Source organism: Watersipora subatra, chromosome 10 (genome assembly GCF_963576615.1).
Source record: "Watersipora subatra chromosome 10, tzWatSuba1.1, whole genome shotgun sequence".
Classification (NCBI taxonomy): Eukaryota; Metazoa; Bryozoa; class Gymnolaemata; order Cheilostomatida; family Watersiporidae; genus Watersipora; species Watersipora subatra.
Genome location: NC_088717.1, coordinates 51,239,603 through 51,262,166, shown reverse-complemented (window position 1 = coordinate 51,262,166; position 22,564 = coordinate 51,239,603). Strand labels below are relative to the sequence as shown.

Genomic DNA, 22,564 nt, shown 5'->3' with positions numbered 1-22,564 from the left:
GGCAAAAGATTTGATTCTTGTAAAAGCAGAGAGCAGAAGTCAAACTTAGGGTGATCAGCTATGCAAACAGCTTAGAAAATAAAGTACAAGGGTACCGAACTAAGAGACAATTTCTTCTAAACCAATATACATTTATTTGATTTGAAATAAGCAAATACAGAATTTTACAGCTGTTTAGTTTACGTATTTGAAATCAGGACAGAATGAGGATTAATTTACTATATAATTTAAAGTCACTGACTAAGTTCACAATGAGGAAGAATGTTGTACACATAAACAAGAGTTAAAGTTCGTCATCAGAAGAGTCTAGTTTAGTCTAGTCATACATTAGGTTCTTGAGCAGTAAAATGTTGTAAGATTGATATTGTTAGTTCCAAAGTCTTTAGCTTTATGTTTTATGTATTGGCTTCTGTTAAAAAAATTTATTACTTGTTTCTAGGCTGTTGTAACAATTTTGGATAAAGCTATATCACAATATGTAAATAAATAAGATTATAAAATTTGCGTAAAGAACGATTTACAATAATTTGCAAGCCAAAGTTGCGCACTGTTTGAGTGTGTCAGCATTTGAGAAGTTGTCTGCTCTGTCATGTCAAATATCTATGATGATTTTTAAAACTGCCCCATTAATATAAATATAAATATATACATATATTTATATATATATATATATATATAAATACATATAAGCTTATATCTAGCATTTAGTAAGAATGCAGATGAAATGCATTGCATAACAAATAACAATTTATTTTAGATTATACCTGTGTTTATGTATTTTACATATAATTCTGATACATTCATATTTTCTAACATGCTTTTTTGTCTTTTGTTATTCAAAGGTTGACATGCTTTTAGAAATTCTAAAATTGTCAATATGCAGCTAGATATGTAGAAGTGAAATTTCTGTATGTACCTTTCCTAAAAAAATGGGCTTCCTGATCATAAATGGGTCTAAAAGTTTGCATGAATCTTTTTATACTCTTCGAGGTTTTGAGCGTAAAAGGATTGTAGGCTAACCATCAGGGGCATTAGAACCAAAAAAAATGTTTTTCTGGATGAAAATACGATTCTGTAATAGTACAGACTGCTGAGAACAAACAAAAAATATTATGAAGTTCTATCCTGAATATTTGATAACAGCTCAGCAATAAAGAATTTATAACTCTTTAATTGGTTTCTGTTAGATAATTGTGATTGATTTGTTTATCTTATTTATATCTTGCTTAGTTCTTTGTTGTATTTGTTTAAAAATTACTAGAATAAAAAATAAATTTAAAAACCCAGATTGTCTTTTTCACCCAGACAATACCCGGTATGTTTGCTTACACACTATAACATGACATCAATAAGAAAGTTTACTAAATAGAAATCTAGTTTTTTTATTGAACTCAGTTCTATTCAACCTGATCAGTATCACTTTCAGAATATGGTGGTCAACCCACTCCAACTGAAAGTGCAGGAACGTTTCCATAGCGTAAGCAGCAAGCATATTTGTCACTTTTCTGGTAAAACTGCTGCGCAAAATAGTTTTACAACTGGTACGGTCATACTTCAAAGAATACATCATTCTTAGATGATTCAGCCTTTGTCGATATAATTCTAAAATGAGCTTACACAAAATTTTCAGTAAATTTTGTCAGAAAGCACCCATGTTTTTTTATCATTTCCGATGGTTTTTACGTTTGAGGGGATTTGAATGCCAGGATGTTTCAAGATTAAAATCAACAAAACTTCATCATGATTAAAATGCTCAGATCAATTGAAAGTGTGATTATGGCATCTATATTTGCAAAGAGACGAACAGAATAAAGATGTGTGATTCTGCAACTTGAATGCAAAAGCCGATATTTATAACTAGAGAGACAGGCAGCCGAGCAGCTAATGATATCATTTTGACACGATTTTTCCTTATGAGTGTTTGAACTGCAAGCAAGTTTTGCCAATTTTAATCTTGAAACATCTTGGCAGTCAGACCACCTCCAACATAAAAACAATTGCAAATGATAAACAAATACCTCTACTTTGTGATAAAATCTATTATGCTTTTGTGCAAGTTCAACTTTAAGGTGTCATGTTTGCAGTGGTGATTAGGAGATAAGCTCTTAACACCAGTTGTAATAAGAATGGTAAACCCATGGTGGTCAAACAAATCTGTACGCTTGACTACACTGTATTGCCTAGATGGCTCTTTGCACAAAGTAAATGAGTGGTGTGACTGTATCTCTGTATGAGGTTTAGTTTATGTTATGCAATAATTGTTGTAAACAATCGACGTAAGCTCTGCATAACAAAAGTGTCATTAGATCATAAGGCAATACTTCTGTAATTTCTCAAGCACTTGTCAGCTAGTGTCAGCTATTACACAACTCACATTTAACACCTGACAAGAGAAAAGAGCTGCAGTTATAAGGAGGCACAATGAGAGAGTTGAAATTCTGTCTACCCTAAAACCACCAAAGAAAAGTTGAGTTAGTGGCAATGCTGACCTCACAGATATTACAATATATATAATAAAGATATTATAATAAAAATCTACTTTCAGCCTCCTAAATAATCTTCCTTGTATATTTTGAGTTTTAGTGCTTTATGTAGGTAAGAAATCCCTCAAAGATCAAGTATGACTACAAGCAAAGACTGTGCATGTTTTAAGAGAATTGTTGTACAAGCAACCTTTGTCTGATTTTGGCTGGACATGTCAGATACCAATGGCAAAAGAATCTCGACGAGTGAAAACATTCCCAGACGAAGAAAGCAATTTAAGCTTGGATGTTATTTCTGCCAATACCGGTGACTTTTTTCAGAGTTGGCCCGCAACTTGTTGCTTGTGTGTCGGGTGTCATAGATTAGTCTGGCTAATCATTTTCCAGAAAATTGGCATAAAACCAAAAAAATCCATCATTGTGTTAACAGAGCATAGTGTTATCCACACTGTCTTAAGCCTGGTTTCCATATACGTACGTCGCAAAGCACCGGCGGTAATATTGCGCAGCAAAACACTTGTGGTGCTCGGCGCAGTTTACTGTTCACATAAAAGCCACATCGTTAATAATATCGTAAACAGAATTGCGTAATCAAATAAACTGTTCGCTCGCCTTGCCGTTCCTATAATGGTGACCTTTACCCGTACAATGCATTTCGGGAAGGTTTTGCCTGCGGTCGTTTGCGAAATTTGAACAGCGCTAAACTATTGCGATGCCGCCGGCAACTACCGGCGGTCCTCGGCGATCCTCGGCGCATACGTTCCCATTTCATCGCTAATAGCCTGCGGTGTGTCGCCGGGGCTTTGCGACGTATATAGGAACCGGGCTTAATGCAAGGTTTTACTGGTTTCTATATTCACAAAATAAAGCTATAGAGAAGTAGGTTGCAAAAACTGTATTGGAATGATGATGCCTCATAAGGAGAATTATGATCAGCGATTAGAGTCCCTTGAACTCGATAAACTTTTACTGTTTTGGAGACATTGCTATCTAAAACCTTCTTACAGACTCTCCCGTATACCTAATCACCAACTTCATAGCAATGCCACGCAAACAAAAGCTACTGAGCACACCAGATGTAAACATTTTGCCTGTCCTATATCTACAACATCCTTACATAACACGCAATTTTTATTTAAATTTTACTGAATTCTCATTTTATTATTTTTTCACACGGTCTGAGTTGCTTTTAACAGCATTGGCCCAGTGAAACAGAGTTAGGGTTAAATCAATCTAAACTGTGGTTCAATTCCAAAAAGAGGAACGCCGCTTACCACTCTTCAAATATTTTTTACTTGTCTAAGATTAAAACTGAAGCTATTCGAGTTCCCAAAGCAAACGAGTGCAAGGAAATGAGAATCGTTTACTCTTGAACAGCAGATTTTGTGATTATCTTCTCTTACTTATTGCTTTAACCTAAGAACCTTCATTGAAATTTATGGCCATTTTACGGTTTCATACTTGAGTTAAAAGAATTGTGAGTTCAATTCATATAATAGCAAACGAGTCAAAAGCGATATTGTCAAGTCTTTCTTATAGTACACAGGTTTAGTTCATAGAACTATCTTCCATAGATAGATAAATACTTTTCCTCATCTTGCTCATTCTGTCACTAAAATACCATGAAATGCTTTTATATATCATTAAACCTGTGTTTGAACATAAACAGCACTCTATTTTTCAACCCTTCCCAATAGTGGCGGTCAAATAAAAATGGCAGCCAAATAGAGATGGCTCTCATTTGTTGAATCTTTCTGCGTACTCATACAATTTTGATGTCAAGTTAATAATGAATGACTTGAAACTAAAAAAAATTTTGGCAGCTTTGACAGAGTGAAAGATGAACTTACACAAGAATTTAATTGATTATATCAGAAACTATTGGGTTTTTCTATCAATGTTTTTGAGGTTTGAGGCTTACTGCCAGGAAGTTTCAAGATTACTGAATAGAAATTGACAAAACTTCATCGCTGTTAAAATTTTCAAATACATGCCAAGGTGCAATTATGATGTCTATAGTTGCAAAGAGACCAACAGAATCGAGACGCATAACACTGCAGCTTGAATACAATAGCCAATATCAATAACAAGAGAGAGGCTGCCACGCAACTAATGATGTCATTTCGGCACATATTGTTCTTTTGGGCATTTTAATCACAATCAAGTTTAGTTGATTGTAATCTTGAAACATTCTAAACATCAGATCGCATCAAACATCAAAAACTATCGCAATGATAGAAAAATATTGATAATTTCGGATAAAATTTACTAAAATTGTGTGCGAGTCTATCTTTAAGTCACTTTGTTTCTATTATTGAATTGTTGCCAGACATCACAGTTTAACAGGCAATCCGTTCCCAAACAACCTTCATTATAATAAAAGTCGTGCCTGTCTGAAGCCAAAATTAGAGATTTGGATCAAATATTGCATCATCCTGGATTCCAACTCATAACATTGAACTTAGCAACCAATACCTTAACACCTTCGCTAATCATCCACCTTACTATGTTTCTGAATAGTTGCACGCATACTTATTCTCTGCGCTTTATCGGCAATCTTTATATGATCTCTCACGGCACGCTAGACTGCAAAGTACTAGAAGAGATAAAATACTACATGCATTTATAACAAGGGAGGTGTTTTCGAAGTTGCGCACCCTAACTTAACAAATGGAGGCACGTGGCTAGATAATAAAATGGTAAAATGGTACTTGTTTAAGGCTATCTGTACTATCAGCCAGTTGAGTGACTCCTTAAACTTAGAGTAAAGTCACTGCAGTGGCTCTCTCCATTGGTGTCACGAGACCTCATGTAGTCTATTGCACTACGCAACGATTTGCTTATATAACTATTGTCCTGAAAAACTGCTGGTTTGTTTGGAATGTGTGGGACGCAGATACTCCTGAACAATATTACCTAATAATACTATTTTATATATAAATGATGCAAAACTTTTTTTGCAGGTTTATTTTGACAAATCAACAATGTGGTGCCCTAATGTACTTATGCAATCTTTCAGTTAATCTTTTTATGTGGAAACATTGTGATTTCTAAGATATAAACCAACTAAAAAGTTTTTACTAGCGTTTTAGCGTTGAGGCAGTGTCCTCGGCTGGGGGAGACAACCGGAAAAAGCTCAGAAGAAAAATACATTAAGTATGACATCCCTAATTGCTATTGATGTTATAGTTGATACCGACTATTGCTTTCAAGTGGCAGCGTTATGCGTCTCTATTCTGGTGATCTCTTTGCAACTATGAACGTCATAATCGCAGTTTCATTTCATCTGAGCACTTTACCAGCAATCAAGTTTTGTTGATTTTAATCTTAAAACATCCTGGCAATCAGATCACCTCAAACATCAAAAGCAATCACAAATGATAAAAAATATCAAGATTTTTCGATGATGTCTTCTAAAAAATTTCGGAAGTTCATCTTTTAGCCGTCACTCTGTGGAACTCTGCTAGATGTTTTTAATTTAGCTCAGACAGGCATCTAGTATAGTACTCGGTGCTGGAAGGATTTTATCGTTTCAATTAAGTTGCTTTGTACGATGCTAATTGGACGCAGAGTATAATAAAATCTTTGTATTTAGTAAAAAGGTAAGTCTAGTCTAGAATGAAGTTAGCAAATGAAGTTCATGATCTCGCTGAGATATGCTTGAACAGCTCAGCATAGAAATCCATTCAGGCGAGTCATGGCGTTATCTTTACAGTCAATCATTTCAGCATTCCAGCGTTTCTTAGAAATCACAACCTAAAGGCCGAGTGCACCAGTAGTAAAAATAGAGTAGGCCCAGTGGACAAAATATGGGACATACTTGTATAAAACATTGTGAAGGATTTTTACTCATTATGTAGTTCTGATTGATTATGACTAAATATTAGTTTATGAGTTTTCTCAGAAGGTTTTTGATATTTATGTTTGTGCAGGAATATATTAAGCACTAAACTTGCTCCAATTCGCTCATATTTACATGAAACATATAAAAGATAAAAACTCATTGCATCTGTGTTGTATCTGAGGATTTCAACAAATTGCAGGATTTGATGAGCTAAACCAAACATGTTTTCATTACTGAGGTATTGTATTTTAGGCTGTCCTGAGATTGCAGCCCAATTTAGCTGTTACTCTCAAACTAAAATAATATAACATAAAGTATGATCCTAAAAAAGAAATAAAGTTTAAAGACAAAAGTTTGTCGCAATACTTGTGTGGTCTCCAATTAAATAGAAGGTAGAGTATGGAAGTTACTTGGCGTACACCAATCTGTCAGATTAACATTATATATCAAACTCTGCTTCTGACATAAAACATAAATTATGAACATTTAGATAATTTCAATGCTTATAAGATGAAGAATTTAAGTTTAATTGTGTTTATGGTTAGATATTCTGAAAGTTTATGGTTAGATATTCTGAAAGCTCCTGATATTAGCAAATAACATATAGGGTTTTCATTTAGGATTTTCAGGTCTTTAATTTATAAGATCTATCTCTTTTCTCTTTTTAAGTTTGCAGTTTTTAGCTCTCTACTCGGGTATAACTTCAAGTTTTTTTATGCATGTCATAAGTCAATATATCACCAAATATTTACACTTGTTTCTCTAAAAGAATTAAGAAAATCTGTGATAGTCCGTGATAGTCCGTGATAGTCCCTGATAGTTTGTGATAGTTTGTGATAGTTCGTGATAGTCGGTGATAGTCCCTGATAGTTTGTGATAGTTTGTGATAGTGGGTGATAGTCCGTGATAGTCCGTGATAGTCCGTGATAGTCCGTGATAGTCCGTGATAGTCCGTGATAGTCCGTGATAGTCCGTGATAGTCCCTGATAGTTTGTGATAGTTCGTGATAGTCGGTGATAGTCCCTGATAGTTTGTAATAGTGTGTGATAGTCCGTGATAGTCCGTGATAGTCCGTGACTGTCGGTGATAGTCCGTGATAGTCCGTGATAGTCCGTGATAGTCCGTGATGGTCCGTGATGGTCCGTGATGGTCCGTGATGGTCCGTGATGGTCCGTGATGGTCCGTGATAGTCCGTGATAGTTCGTGATAGTCCGTGATAGTCCGTGATAGTCCGTGATAGCCCGTGATAGTCCGTGATAGTCCGTGATAGTCCGTGATAGTCCGTGATAGTCCGTGATGGTCCGTGATGGTCCGTGATGGTCCGTGATGGTCCGTGATGGTCCGTGATGGTCCGTGATGGTCCGTGATGGTCCGTGATGGTCCGTGATGGTCCGTGATGGTCCGTGATGGTCCGTGATGGTCCGTGATAGTCCGTGATAGTCCGTGATAGTCCGTGATAGTCCATGGTAGTCTGAAAAGTCTAATGCTGTTGCTTCAACCCCATACCGCAATTGGGAGATTACTTAATGATCCTTATGAAATGCTATAAGAAAATATGGGTTTGCTTGTAATTTATGAGCCCTGAAAACCTCAATACCAGTATAATTAGTGCAGTCAGTTTTTTTATAGAAACAGGTGAAATGCACCGGAACAAGAAGTTATTCCTTTCTGCTAATATAACCTAGTACTTTGCTTTTCTAGAAAAAAGGTGTGTTAATGATTAAGAACTCGGAGATCCAACTTTTACAGTGGAACCTCTGAACAGATTGAGAGGAACCTGGCTAACATAAGAGATATCTTTGTGGTTTGCGTCATTTTGAAACTTTCGGATAAAATTTAATATAACACAGTTAATCTTTACTATAATAGGTGTTGTGTCTGTCTGTCTGGAGTCACAGCTGAAGGTCAAATACAAATCGCTTTCAACAGAATTTAAACTCACGACTTTCAGTTTGGTGGTTCGACACTATAGCACCCGCAACAATCAACTACCTTGCTGCATTTTGGCATAATTGTGCACATAGCTATTACAATCTGCTCATTGAACTGTTGAGGTGCGAGTCATAGTAATGAATAAAAACAGGCATTTCTAGCTTTTATTCAAAAAATAATTATGAGCAAGCATACATGGTCATGCCTAAATGCAAACTGCTTTTCTTGCCCTGACTGTGTGACAGATTATATCAACTTAACAAACAGATCCTTCATAATTATGATAACTGCTGCCAGTGTAAAGTTGTGATAGACTGTGCAGTAAAAAATAAATAGCTATGTATTTTTTATTGTTTTTTAACTAAAATCGGAAAACCTCTCAGAGATTAGTCAAGTTAAAACCTCAAAATTTAAAACAAAGTTTTTTGTCTCAGGGTCTAATTTGCTTTAAACAGCTTTGACTGTTGTAATTGCAGTTAATATTTATCTATAATCAGCTTCTCGTCTCATAGAAACTACTGTAGTGAAAAGTGAATATGCAAATCTATCAATCTATTATATAATCTGTTTCATATTCTTCTAAACAATTAGGTCTTGGTTCAGGAAATATTAGCATAGGTAGCATATGTTTATTTGTCTTGTAGAACTTATCAGGAGAAAAAAAATTTGAAACATAAGCAACGCGGTACATAATTACAAAAAGAAATCACTATTGTTAATGGTAAAAGCACATCAGATTTTTTGATGGAGCAGCAGCCAATCAGGTACTTGCTTACTGACAATGTGCCAATTGGATTATGGCTAATGGTTGCGTTCGTAGTAATTACTTAACTAAACATGATGGAATAGCATTGGCTTCAAACTTACCAATCACTAAGGAGAGCTCATTGAAGTGTCTCTTGAAATTAATTAGGCTGTAGCTCAAGCTAGCCAGCATATGTGTTGAAATCACTTGATTGGTTCCATTATTAATCTAGGATTAATAACGCTGGTGCCAGTATAAGGTTACATTAAACCTGCTCAAGCTGAACACTCTGTACCACAGAGTCTCAAGGGTTGCCTTCATTCACAGATGTAACTAGGTGAGTTGACTAATGGTTGAAATGGCACACAATTTTACTAACATGGTATATTTTAAAAAGAATGAATTTTTAACCGATAAATATGTTTATCATGACGTGAGTGCAAAACACAGGTAGAGAATGTTTTCGAAGTTAACCAAAAAAGTTGAATACTTAAAGCTTTTGAACAAAATTGTTGCCTATCAGGTATGTTTCTACTACTAGTGCATTTTCCTTTTTACCTTTATACTTACTGTATATATTTTTCATATTTTTCATGTATTAAGTTGTACAATAACGTATTACTGTTGAGATACTATAACGGACTACACAAATATTAAATGAATGCATGTAACAAAGCTATATTTTGCATTAAAAGCTGTTCCAGGCTTTTATGTAGTTACTGCTTTTCCTAAAGGCCATTAATGCCAGTTTGCTGTCAAGTCCTCTAAATATATATAGGGTGGGATATCTTTTACCATCTCATTATACCATCAGCTCAGTTTGCTAGTGCTTACAAGTACTTGTGTGAACGCATCATATAGTTGGTGATGAGGGTATTTCAGCTGCATTTTTCCACACTACATCATGGCATCACCTAACTGTAGTTCTCAAATCAAAATGACTACTTCAACAGATTAACTAATTCAGGCACTCCCTGAGCAGATAATACTGCATAGGAACGGATCGAGCAGCAGAAAGAGGAAAATAAACTGCTGATAGACACATGAACACAATCTATGAAAAGCGAGCAAGAAGAGTAACTCCTAGTTTTATTGCTCAATGCTCCAAACATAAAACTGTAGGCGGATTACTTGTTACGCTTGAGAGCATATTTAAGAAGTAATTCTATCACTGTTGGCGAAATGCTACATCTTCATCTGAGACATCAATTAAAAGGTATTGATTTGACTGAACACTGAACACCAACAAAGAAATCGAAAAACTTGCTGATATTTAGAAACACATGAGGACTCACATTAACAAGATGCTGCCAAATGTAAAAAATATAGCCAAATCTAACAGGAGGCTCTCTTAATCTTCTATGCATCCAACAAGCTTCACCAGTACATCTACGAGTGGTTTGTCTTGGTTACCGACCACCAGCGTGTGCTAGCATGCAACAAGATAACTTACATCCAACAAGATAAGTATTTAGTATGTACATGTAAGTATTAAGTAACAAGATTTGTATTTGAACCCGACAAGATAGATGGGCACTTGCTCCCAACTGGTATGACTACACCTTAAAATATAAGAAGTTTTCTGACTATGAAAAAACAGATGCAATCATCCTTTACCCTTCGGTTCTGCTGGCCAATTGGATAAGGAGGAAGGTGAGAACATTGCTCCAGTCTGTACAATAGATAGAAAGTCAGCTAGAGATACTGATCTGGTTTTTTTAAAGTAAGGGACAGTCAAAGATCCAGCAATCAGCCCTGTAATAGTTTACCTGAAAAATGCGTGTCCTAAATAAAGTGGCAGCAACCAAGGTGACACCATTGCTGGAGGTTATTAAATACAAGGCTCTAAGAAACTTGAGATGTTATTGCTAACCAATAGTGGATCCTCAATGTACAGGACAACAGTTGTCACCACTACAAAGTCCAGTTCTTTAAATCGTACATCTTGAACATTTTGGTATGCAGAGAATGAAATACTTTATTGGAGCAGCGGTCTATTGTCCCAAGATAGATCATGATATTGCTGATCCTTTGCATCAGTGTACTTTTTACAACAAGCATCAAAACCAGCAGATCATCTACTCAATCACCCATAGGCAACGCTTGAGAAACTACGGAAAAGATTACACATCAACCCGGTAACTTCATGAGAACAAATAGGCAGGTGTTAGTGCACCTCCACACCAAGTGCTCATATATACATGCTACCAATTTAGTATCAACCAAAGTTACTAGAAAGTTGATGTAAATGACTCTTGCTGACCTTTAATATTGACTTACTATTGTCTTCAAAATTGGACCAGCATTCATTTCTGCCAAATTTCAGAAAATTTATAAGAGCCAGGGAAGAAGCCGTTTTGCTGTATGCATCATACTATTCAACCGCAAATGAAGTTGCAAAAAGGCTAATACACTCCCATAAAGAAACATGCAAGAGATAGCACTTTTTGCAAATGGAGCTCTAGAAGAGTTTTGGATGCTGTATAAGAGGGTAGATGCAGTATAAGAGGGTAGTCACTTGTGTGAACTGGTGAATGAAGGGCATATCAGGACCAATATTTACACCTTACTACCATCTTCAGAGCGTATGGCACAAGGCCAACAGATGCAAGATAACCTTTCTATAAAACAAGAAAACTATTAAACAGTTGGAACACCACTACGCTTTATACCGCAAGCCACAAAGAAACAAACCGCCTAAATGGGTAGCAGCTGTTGCCATCAAAGTTTTTCACAGCAGAATCGTGAATTTACAAGTTCATTCTAAAAGAACCACCTGTTGCTATTTCATTGCACACCCAGCTCAGCATACTAATATAAACATCTATCTGTGAAAATACAACACTTGCAATAATATAAGCAAGGCTTACACTCAATATCCTGTGACTGTCACTCTAAAGCGAATGCTGTCCTAAAAGTTATTAGCTGCCATCTTTTAGTAAGGCAACAACTGCATAACGCTGACGTCTATCACAGCGTCATCTTCTTATGCCAAGTGGGTAAGTCAGCTAAGATGCAAGTGTCAGTGGTAGCTTTTATGGTAAAAAGCGACTATTATAGTGATGTCTATTGTAACTTATATTCCACATATGGAGTAAAGCAATCATTACGCCAGTGTCTATTTTAGAATTGGGCTCTAAATAAAACAACCTGAATAAAAAATTAGCTAAGTTGTCTTAGCCAGAGGCCCAAAAAATAATAATTTGTTTTTAATAAAATTTATATCAAGGTTGTACACACAGGAAAAGGCTAATTTCTAAGGATGAATCATTGATAGCCATGGAAGCGTCTATAATATGTAGGTCAGATGATATTTGAGATAGTGTCGTCTGTGGAGGTGTTGAGGACAGTTTCTTTTGTTTCCAACAATGTCATTAAGGGCATAAGGAGACACGCTTTTCAAGTTGTATTTGTTCATTCACCTTATAAATAGGCTTTTATACATGACTGTTGTCGGGTTGATTGTTTGCAGTCCTCATGGCTTCTGAAAAACCAATCTTAAGATTAATCGGTTGAGCTGAAAAACTAGGAGGTTATAAAATTTTCCAAAATTGTAGAATCAAAGCAGGGTTAAGCTACTTTTTCTCTATCTCATTGGCTTAACTTTTTTTCTTTTTTGATTCCTCTCCTTCTTTCTCTTTTCTTTCTCCTTTCTCATTTTTTTTTCTCTTTCTTGAATATTATCAATTTTTCTCTCTATTTTTCTCTCTCATTCCTCCTATACCTTTACGGCACAAAGAAAAATTTTCTAATCTAGTTCATGATGCCAAATTTATGAGAACTATTATTAAATAAACGATAAATTTTGTATAAACCTTCAAAATAGTGTGTGTCTCTATTGTGTTTCTTACAAAATACTTTTTATAGGCGCAAAAAGTTCATATATGAACTTGACTAACACGGTTCAAAACCCCCGACTTCATAACGCCGTCATTTCAAACAAACATAAATTATCCCAGCAACTATAACACAAGCAATTTATCTATAACTACCAGTAAGTGTGGCGATGTCTGGGCTTTTTTACAATTTCAATCGGAGAGCCCATTGGTGGTTGTTTAAATCAGTAGTTTTCAGCAGCAGGATGGAATTTTGAGACCAAATATTTGTAGCGAGATAACTGAAGGAATAAAGCACATGTGTGTAAAGCCAAAAACCGTCAAACCACGTGCGCTTTCACGCATAGACAAGTAGGTATTATTAATATATATTATGAACATTGAAATTTTATATTCAGGCACTTAAAAAGTATGAGGTTTGAAGACTGCAAGTAGTTTTTTTGTTACTTATAAAGTTATATATAACGCATTTTTAAGATGCTGGCTCAATGCCAAGAAGTTTCACGCGTCACAGGTCATGTGATACTTTTTGTAAATCGGTGTCTAAATACGCTTATCTAAATACTAACAAGCTTACAAACAATGATATTTTTAAATACAGCAGCTTAAGCAGAGCATTTCAGTTTGTGTTTTTGTAAGTTCTTGTTTTTTTATAAATTCGTGCTTCCGACAACTAGCAGAAGTTTTCGATAAATTTAAAATCTATTAAACAGGCAGTAGGTAGAGATTGTTCTCTAGACCTTATATCAATGACTTCTCAGCTGAATTCAAAGGCTTTAGCAATAGATTCAGCTATTACATGCTAGTTTGCTCTTTAGTACACTGCGCGTAGAGTTGTTCATTTGTAGCATTAGAAGCAGGAGTGGGTAAAAACAAAAGACGCAGGGTCTGTCTTTCTAACGTTAAAGATCCTGCCTATTAAGCTGGCTCCTGTCTGTCTATTCAATACACATGTGATAGTTGAATGTCGTTTAACATGAACGATTAAAAATTGTTTGGGTTTTCCTGTTTTGAACTGCCCATTTCGACATTTAGATGTCAACTTTTTTTTAAATCAAAGCTGATTATTGTTAAATAATCAAGGTACATGTATGGATTTTGAGTCAAATATTCAAAGTAAAAACTTTAAACCTAAATTCCTTATTGCATAAAAGCTATTTCTATGCTACTTTTACAGACAACAACAGACACGCAGCGCATCGATTATAATAGAGAAAGGTTGAAGCCAAACCGAGATTTGAGTTACAGTTTTTGTAAAGTTGATTAAAGTTTGATCGCCTGATGTCAATATTGAATAACTTGATCTAGGAATGAATAGTCATGAATAATATTGTACTGCGTGTTCAGGAATCAGTTTTCATTTCAATAAAAGAAAACATTGTTATTGTCTAGTTATCTCACATCAGCATGCTTCTCATTCATCATCTGATACCTCATTTTCTTCCCCAACATCCTCAAAACCTGCTCTGCATTGTCGCCGTTCTACAAGGAAATAGCCAAATTCTTTTCAAACTTTCGAGAGTACATAGATGTTTAGCTGTCTCATCCACTCTGTGTAGCTTTGCTTTCAAAGGGTTACGCTAAATGCAGTTCATGCTGATAGGCTATACCAATGTGACTACACATCTTGACACAGGTCTGTGTGTGCGTATGCTTGTATGATCAATTGGATTTGATTAACCAAGAGCATCCTTTCGATTTGACATGAACTATTTATTTTTTGTTTAACTCAAGTGTCAACTTGTTCGGTCTTTTTAAATAGATTTTTATGCCGATAACATGCAAATTTCTATGCGCACTTTACTGATTGATTAGCGATTTTTCAACAGGCTCTTTTTATTGGCTGATGAATGCGTTTTTCACAGCCATTTTATTTATATCTTGGGTTTGACCTAGCCGGCTAGCAGGGTTTAACCTAATAAAATGCCTAGTCTACTAGTTGATATGCAGCCAGTTATTCCACATCAGTGCGTGTGCTCGTAGATATAGCATCGCAGATGCTCATAGAATATGTAATGCTGTGTTAGCTCTCAGATATATGCTTCTCATAGATATAACGATGTGTATGCTTTTAGGTATAACGCTGTAGATATGAAAAAACTCCATTGTTGCACATGTAATGTACACACCATGGTATAATAATAATAATAATAATAATAATGGAGAACGAGAAAGTGAAGCTGCTATGGGACTTCAATGTGCAAACAGACAAGGTTATTGAAGCTAGAAGACCAGACCTTATGCTAATAAATAAAGAAACCAAACTGTGTCAGGTCATAGACATAACAATACCTGGAGACACAAGGGTAGTACAGAAGGAAGATGAGAAGATTGGTAAATACAAAGAGCTTGGGTTCGAGATAAACAGACTGTGGAAGGTGGAGACCGAAGTGATACCAATAATAATTGGTGCACTCGGAACAATATCAATGAGGCATATAGCATACTTGCCCGGGGTGGGAGTGAACATGTTTTTGAGACTATACAGAAGACGGCCATCTTAGGAACAGCTCACATTTTGAGGAAGGTCCTCTCTTAGTGGAGTTGAGGAAGATGTTGGAACCTTCGGCCTTATGTTAAGACCCGGACTCAACATGGACAACAACCAGTCACCTACCACCACACGACTGTGAAGAAAAACTTTTACAATAATAAATATTAATAATAATAACAATAATGTTAATAATATTAGTGATAATAATAATATTAGTGATAATAATAACGGCACTTCACCCTATAAACGTTAAAGTTGTCTCACAGAATGACCAGCATCAAATATCAGTAAAATACTATATACACATGTATTACCGGTAAACAAGCTTACGATGGTCTATTCAATCATAACATGGCAACAGCCACTGTTGTGCTGTACTTTCACTTGCCTGTCTCAAATTTTCCGAGTAAGATATTTGTATATTTCGAACGATTAGGTAGATGTTTGTGCATTCACAAAACAGGAATTGCTTTGTAAACGTTCATTCAGGCCTTCATTGAAATTACGCAGTATTTTGTTTCATCATAACTTCAGTTGTCACGCGCCTGATTGATTTTTTGTTTGTTTAATAGCCACAGAGCAGCAAACACGCAACTTCGATCAAGTAGCGCTTAACTTGAAATGTCGTGAGCGTTCCTTGCACAAACAATGCCATAAGTGTGTCATATCAGACTTTCTCTAAAGTGTCATACCAGACTTTCTTTAAAGCGTGTTGAAGAACTCTATTTGTTGTATTGAGTGGAAAAACTTCTAATTTTTTAAGGTACGTTTTTTCGGATAATAAAATTCAATTCAGATTTGATATATTTATTCCATAACATTCTAGAATAACATAATCAAATTATACATAAGTAATAACTATAGTAATGCAATTTTTGTCTTAAAATATTCAATGATTTGCACATGAAATCGATATATACATGAGTACATACGATAACCACTTTTCTACTAACTAGTACAACGACAGTTTGTTGTGTTGTGAGAGATCGTCATGTGCGCCAAGAAAACGCATAGAATAAGTATGTGTGCAATAACTCCAAAGCCTTGAAGGCAAATTATTGATGCAGCCAGACTGTAAAGCCCATTGTTGTGAGTTCGAATTACATCTGGCATAATCTTTTTTTCAACCTCTAACCATGTCTTCAGACAAACGGACAGACAGACAGATGGATGGACGGCCGAACGAACATTGCTTTTATTATAGCAGTAACTGATATTTCAAGATAGAGATATAAGAATAGTTTATGATACGACGGTAAATGAATGTACAAAGAAGATAGCTATGTAGAACATAAAAAGGTACAGATTACGTGCAATATTAAAGACTTTATGGGAACAGTAGAACTAGACATGAGGATCACAGGCTAGACACAGTTATACTTAGTAACATGGCTTACGGTACCCAGTCTAATGTTTGAACCATATAGAGGTGGCTATTGAATGTTTTCAGTTGTAAAGCAACTTATCTAAGAAGGCATAGTTTTAACCAGGAAGTCTCTTATGATACCTGATGATATCTCACTATGACTGCTGCCAAATAGTGAACTGAATTCCGAGTTTGTGCTCGAAGTGACATTGATATAGGATGCTAATATAAATTATTGATGTAGGCTTGACGTCAATATTCCAGTCAATGAAAAGGTTGTTTTTGTTGTCATATCAAAGTAATGAAAAGTGTCTAGTTTGGTGACATGGCTGGATGCCTAGCGGAAGATTTGACGATTAGAGCTAATAGAGAATGATTAAGTAGAAGGGCTTTTAACCTGCTGGCTAAATAGTCTCTTAAGTTGAGCAGGGCTACATGTACATATTGTCACAAGTATGATTACACATGTCTGTCTGATGCAGCTCACAGGTTACTCAGTGCGTAGAGTAAGACGATTCCAGTGTTGGCTTCTACGTAAAGCGTCAACATTGTCCATTAGGTAGTACAACTTTCTCATTTTTTGAGTGTTTTGCTTTTAATTTATGTGACAGTATTTTTTTGGTTTAGATGACCTGGCCCTTCATATTTAGATAGCCTTGCCCTTTGTATCTAGATGACCTTGCTTTCGTATCTAGATGACCTTGCTTTCGTATCTAGATGACCTTGCCCTTTGTATCTAGATGACCTTGCCTTTGTATCTGAATGGTCAGCTAATTGACTTTCTTTTTTGTCTAACAAAATGCTGGTGTGTGGGATTGCTTACTATATGCAGTTGCTATGTAATACCACCCGCTATATGTCGCTGCTATATGTCGCTGCTATATATGGTGCAACATAATGTATATGTTCTATTAGACCTGAGGTCACGGACCAGCTCCAGTATCCTTAAAAGTAAAAGTTTTACAGTTTTGTAGAAATAAATTACGTGTTTATAACCAGGAAGTTTTTAAACTAGTGTCGAAGGTGAAGGACTCTTTAAACTAGGATGCTGCAAGCTATCAAGAGTAGCATTTTTTACTGAATATATACTGTATGTAAGTGAAGGTTCATAATTGTGGTTAAACTACCCGAACTAGAGCATATAAGCCAACTACAGCTCTTGAGACTACCTAAACTTTATGTTAACTCTCTGTTAATAAAATAGTGAAGTTTTTTGGTTGCTTAAAATGAGGTTATTCGTAGCAGAACTGGCGAAATAAAACAGCTGGAAAACAATCATAAATCTAATATACGAATTAAAGTGCATCTACCAGTTGGTTATGTGCTTCTTTTGGTGTCTATATAAATATAGCAGATAATCAGATATGCATGAGAAGAGTCGGAATGGATTCAGTAATTGCGTTTTTAAACTAGTTAGTATTAAGTAATTTTGATTCAGCTTTGTCATGGTCTGATTCTGTGCAGCTGGTTCTACAAGAGTTTTATCCGCTTGTAGGGCTTACTAGTCAATTTACATAAAGTAAAGTTAATATGCTTGCAGTAAACCTTTAGGTTTCTTTTAAAAGACAAGCTCTTAAAACCTTGAGTGTTTAAAAATAGCTAATTGCATCCACTTTCAACTTTCAAACATTAATTTTGAGCAAAGGCTGGTTACAATAATACTTAATTTTATATAATTTATATACTATATACTTTATATACTTTACTATATACTTTTATAGACTCGTCCACACAATATCAAGATTTTCAAAGAAAAATTTTATTGTGCAATTTTTGTTAAATATTAAACTGAACATAGTTAAGAGGCATAAAACTATTTTCCAATTATCATCCCTAATCTAGAACTCTATCTGCCTAGAAGTTAGCCCGTGTTCCTAATCATCTCATCATAAGCACTAAAGACTGGTTCACATTATATCACCATATATTCGCGTTGATGCCGCAATACTTCAGCGATCGTCGTTGATAACAATGTTCACACTATTACAAACCCATCCGCGTTTGCATCAACTAATACTCCGTGAAGTAGTGTTTTTGTTTTCTTTTTAAATTTTTGCGAAAAAACCTTGTTTTCGCATGCTTGAATCAAATACTAGTCTTGCAGCAACTATCATAAACGGAAATAAATAAATCACGCTATCCGCAATCGCGAATTACTATAGCCGAAATGATTCACATTAAAAAGGTAGTCAGCGATGCTCGGCAAAATATCAGTAAAGTTTTAAAGCTGCAAACTTTCCCGACTTATCCGCATCGCTTCGTCGATGCCATCGGTTTCCGGCTCACATAATCGATGATAAATGCTGAAAGAAAACCGCCATAATACTGCGATATAGTGTGAACCAAGCTTTATCTGAAGGTTAATCTGCTGAACAAACAGAGCTTATTAGAGCACCTTTCTGTCAGCTAATGTGATTATTGTGAGATTGATCGGTATACCAGCTCTGCACACAAGTTGGTATGATTGTGCCATACATACTGGTTTGGTGGACATTGAAAAGATCTATTTCAACTCCGTTTTGCTTGAGCTTCACATTTTCACTTTAGCAGTCATTTGCTTAAAAACGAATCAAAAATTATTGATACCTTTTATGTGAGATTGTATTGACGAATTTTCACAAATACCTACACGCTTTTGTTTGCCTGTAGCGAAGCAGAAAAGACTTCCAGATTTAAAGCGCGGTTTTCCAATTTAAACATTGGTTTCTCCTTGTTTACATAGCTGTTTAAGTTTTGCTGCATGTCCCACCATTGCTAGTGACCTCAAGGGGAATATCAAGAACAAACACACTGTTATGAATTTCCAGCTCAATGCAATCCTGGTTTGCTGCTGTGGTAAAAGCCGGCTTGCTTCAACTATGTCTGGAGTATGACCTAATTTACTATTAATATATAACACCCTGTCAAACTGTAATTCAAAAGTCTGATTTATAGCCGCAAACGTATGCAATCATCGAGCGATGAATCTTTCAAGGGCACCTGCTCCAAGCCTGTTCCAAACGCTTATGCAACCCTTCAGTAAATAACTTCACAAACGAGTGTTTCATAGTCTTTATTATACGAGCCACATCTATCGATCCGCAGCTATGCTAAGAGCGTTAGGAAAAAATATTGTACAGCTCAGAAGTTGAACCGAGATATTCAGGCAGAGCCAAGCACATTACCATTTGCACCTCTCAACCATCTTGCCATAGCTGGGAATAATTGTGCATGCAGTGATTACATATGGTGATCTCTCATGGCGCACAGGTAACCAGCGTACGAGTACAAACAAATTATCTGACAGGACAGCTTTTACCTACTTCCTACAAACAGAACAGATGCAGGCTGCCTCTAGTTTGCTCTAAATTTTCCCAGCGCCAACCAATATGCGGCAATATCTGTTAGTACATGTACTTTTGTATTTCATGGCCTGTAGCTTGTTGATAAGAAAGCTAGCCTTATCTTAAAAAACAATAAAAGTTGTAGGCTAACCGTATCGAAAAAATGAGATCTGAGAATAACTAGTTATAAGGCTACCTGGTGCAGCTGCAGAATCTGCTGGTAGGTGAGTGAAAAGCACCTGCTAGTAGTGATATTCTAGTCGTGAGACACGTTTTTGCTTGAGTACTTTAGTGCTTCCGGTGGTCTGTTATACTAGTTTTATAAGCACAGTCTAGAAGTTTGAAATACCTCGTTATCCATTATTACCAGCCATGTTTTGGTAGAGTAGCTTGCTGGTAGCCATTTTAGCTGGTTGAATAACACACCGCACTGTATGATTTGTTTGACATTTTACTGGTAGCGGCGTATGCGTAATTGTAAATTGAGCAGTTGCAACTAAGAAGAATTGTAAGAACACAAATACTTTTGGCGCAAAATTTTTCATGCTATTCAATATCCTGTAAATAATTACTGAAGGACAGATGAGATTTCCTATTGGTTCAGTATACAAAGTCAGTTAACCTTTTTATCGCCATAAATTCAGCTAAAAAATGATAGCTTGCTGGTGTTTGCTATTCATTATTGTTACCTATGTTGGAGTGATCGGCATATACGAGATATTAGTAATTGAACAGAAGGATTCAAGCTGGGCCAATACCTATTTTCTATTCTATGTAACAGTTTGCCAAGCAAGATAACCTTGTAGAAAGGTTAGCTTGGCTGAACTTGGCTTTCCTTGATTTCTGACAGTTGGGTGTCAAATACTGTATAATCATTAACTATTGGAAAATGACAGAATCCACTTGTAACCCGTGGGGATTAAACAGGGTCACATTACAAAGTCTGATTTATATACACCTAATATTATGAGAAACAAATGAAAAATGGTCTAAAATGGATTCAGTTATAAAGATGAACTTACACATCATTTTAGTTGACTATCATTTACGGTTGTTTTTGATGTTTAAAATGATCTGACTACCAGGATCTTTCAAGATTAAAATTTTAAGATTAAAATCGATAAAACTTGTTTAAAACGCTCAAAATAAAAACATTCATAAAATACAAAATAAAAATACGTGCAAAATGATGTCACTAGTTGTTATCGTTGCTACAGTTGATATCGACGATCGCGTTTAAGTTGCAGTGTAATGCGCCGTTATTCTGTCAGTCTCCTTGTAACTATAGACGTCATAATCACATATTTGCTCAATCTGATTTTAAGCGCAATCAAGTTTTGTGGGTTTAATCTTGAAACACCCTGTCAGTCAGATCACCTCAAACACCAAAAACAACCGCAAATAATAGGTAAATACTGACTGATACTTTTTAATAAAATATACTAAAATTTTCTGTATGTTCATTTTAAAGCAAATCTTCTAATGCTAAAGCAGATACAATGTCGAAAGCTATCTTAGCAGTGCATCATAAAGGCAGCGTTAGAATTAAAACACACAGATAGCTTTTTAATTCTGCAATTTGAAGCTTGCTAATATAGATAAATGTCTTCTCAAGTTGTTTTGATCAAACCGGTGGCACAAGCTTTTTCTGTTTTTCTATCATCGACTCGTGGACAAGTTTGTAAGTTCTAAACAACCATGTAGGGCAGTAGCAGTAAAGTCATGTGACCCTCACATGACTTACACTAATGGTTCTTTAGTATGTGGTGCTTGACATTATGTGTAAGCTGGAAAGGTTAGAATCACCTAGTTAATGGATGAGCAGGAATATTATCGGTGATACTGATGATAAATTATACTTTCTGAAGAGTAATCAGTTTCTCTCTGCACACGTAGAACTTAGCTTGTGCCATTTGCCCTCAATCACTGAGTGTAGTCTAGCCACTCGCTGCCCTAATTGAGTTTTTAGGGCTAAGAAATCTATTGCATTCACTTAAATATCTTTTTGAAATTAAATAAGCATTAGTTTCTTGGCCATTTATGAGATAGTATTAAGTTGATCAAAATAGAAAATTTTTGCTCGTTATTCTGAGTTTCCATGAAATGCTGAGCTAGTTATTGAAGGGACCCATTACTATTGTTGTTTCGTGTCAAGCTGACAAAAAGATTGCTATCGTAATTTGGAGGCCAGACAAAAGAAATCTGATGCAGACATATTTTTCGTCTTTGATCTTGTCTGATATCACGCCTCCTCTTTTGTTATCAAATGTGAACAATAAACATTCAAAGCTCCATCTGAAAAGTTATATAAAGTGATTGCTTACCAAAGAAGTTCATGTAAGCAAAAGGAATCCATCAAAAATTCTCATACGATTATTACCAAGTTTTCTTGGTCAATTAAGATACTGGATAAATTGTTTTAAATATAGCTTTTTGCTGCAGTGTTTTAATTTGAAGCACCTTATTATACAGACATTGCGCTGGTCGGTTACGTGTCATTTTTTTAGCGTTTTTTGACCTCATCTGTTGCTAGCATAGTTA

General features: G+C 35.6%; 2 protein-coding genes across 2 annotated transcripts in view; one reads left to right on the top strand and one right to left on the bottom strand.

Annotated features, from left to right (window-relative positions):
* Nucleotides 1–7,075: 7,075 nt before the first annotated feature.
* On the bottom strand, nucleotides 7,076–7,792 carry LOC137407189 (uncharacterized). Its single transcript, XM_068093790.1, has one exon. It carries the CDS (start codon nucleotides 7,790–7,792, stop codon nucleotides 7,076–7,078), a length of 717 nt encoding a protein of 238 aa, XP_067949891.1.
* A 1,530-nt stretch (nucleotides 7,793–9,322) lies between these two features.
* The window catches only part of LOC137405805 (multidrug resistance-associated protein 1-like), a 57,792-nt gene continuing 44,550 nt past the window's right edge, over nucleotides 9,323–22,564 (top strand). The window contains exon 1 of the mRNA XM_068092215.1: nucleotides 9,323–9,341. The gene's annotated coding sequence lies outside the window, so the exon portion shown is untranslated. The remainder of the gene's footprint in view (nucleotides 9,342–22,564) is intronic.

Excerpts from the sequence above, each read along its gene's own strand:
- LOC137407189 (XM_068093790.1), bottom strand. The coding sequence starts at position 7,792 with ATGGACTATCACGGACTATCACGGACTATCACGGACTATCACGGACCA.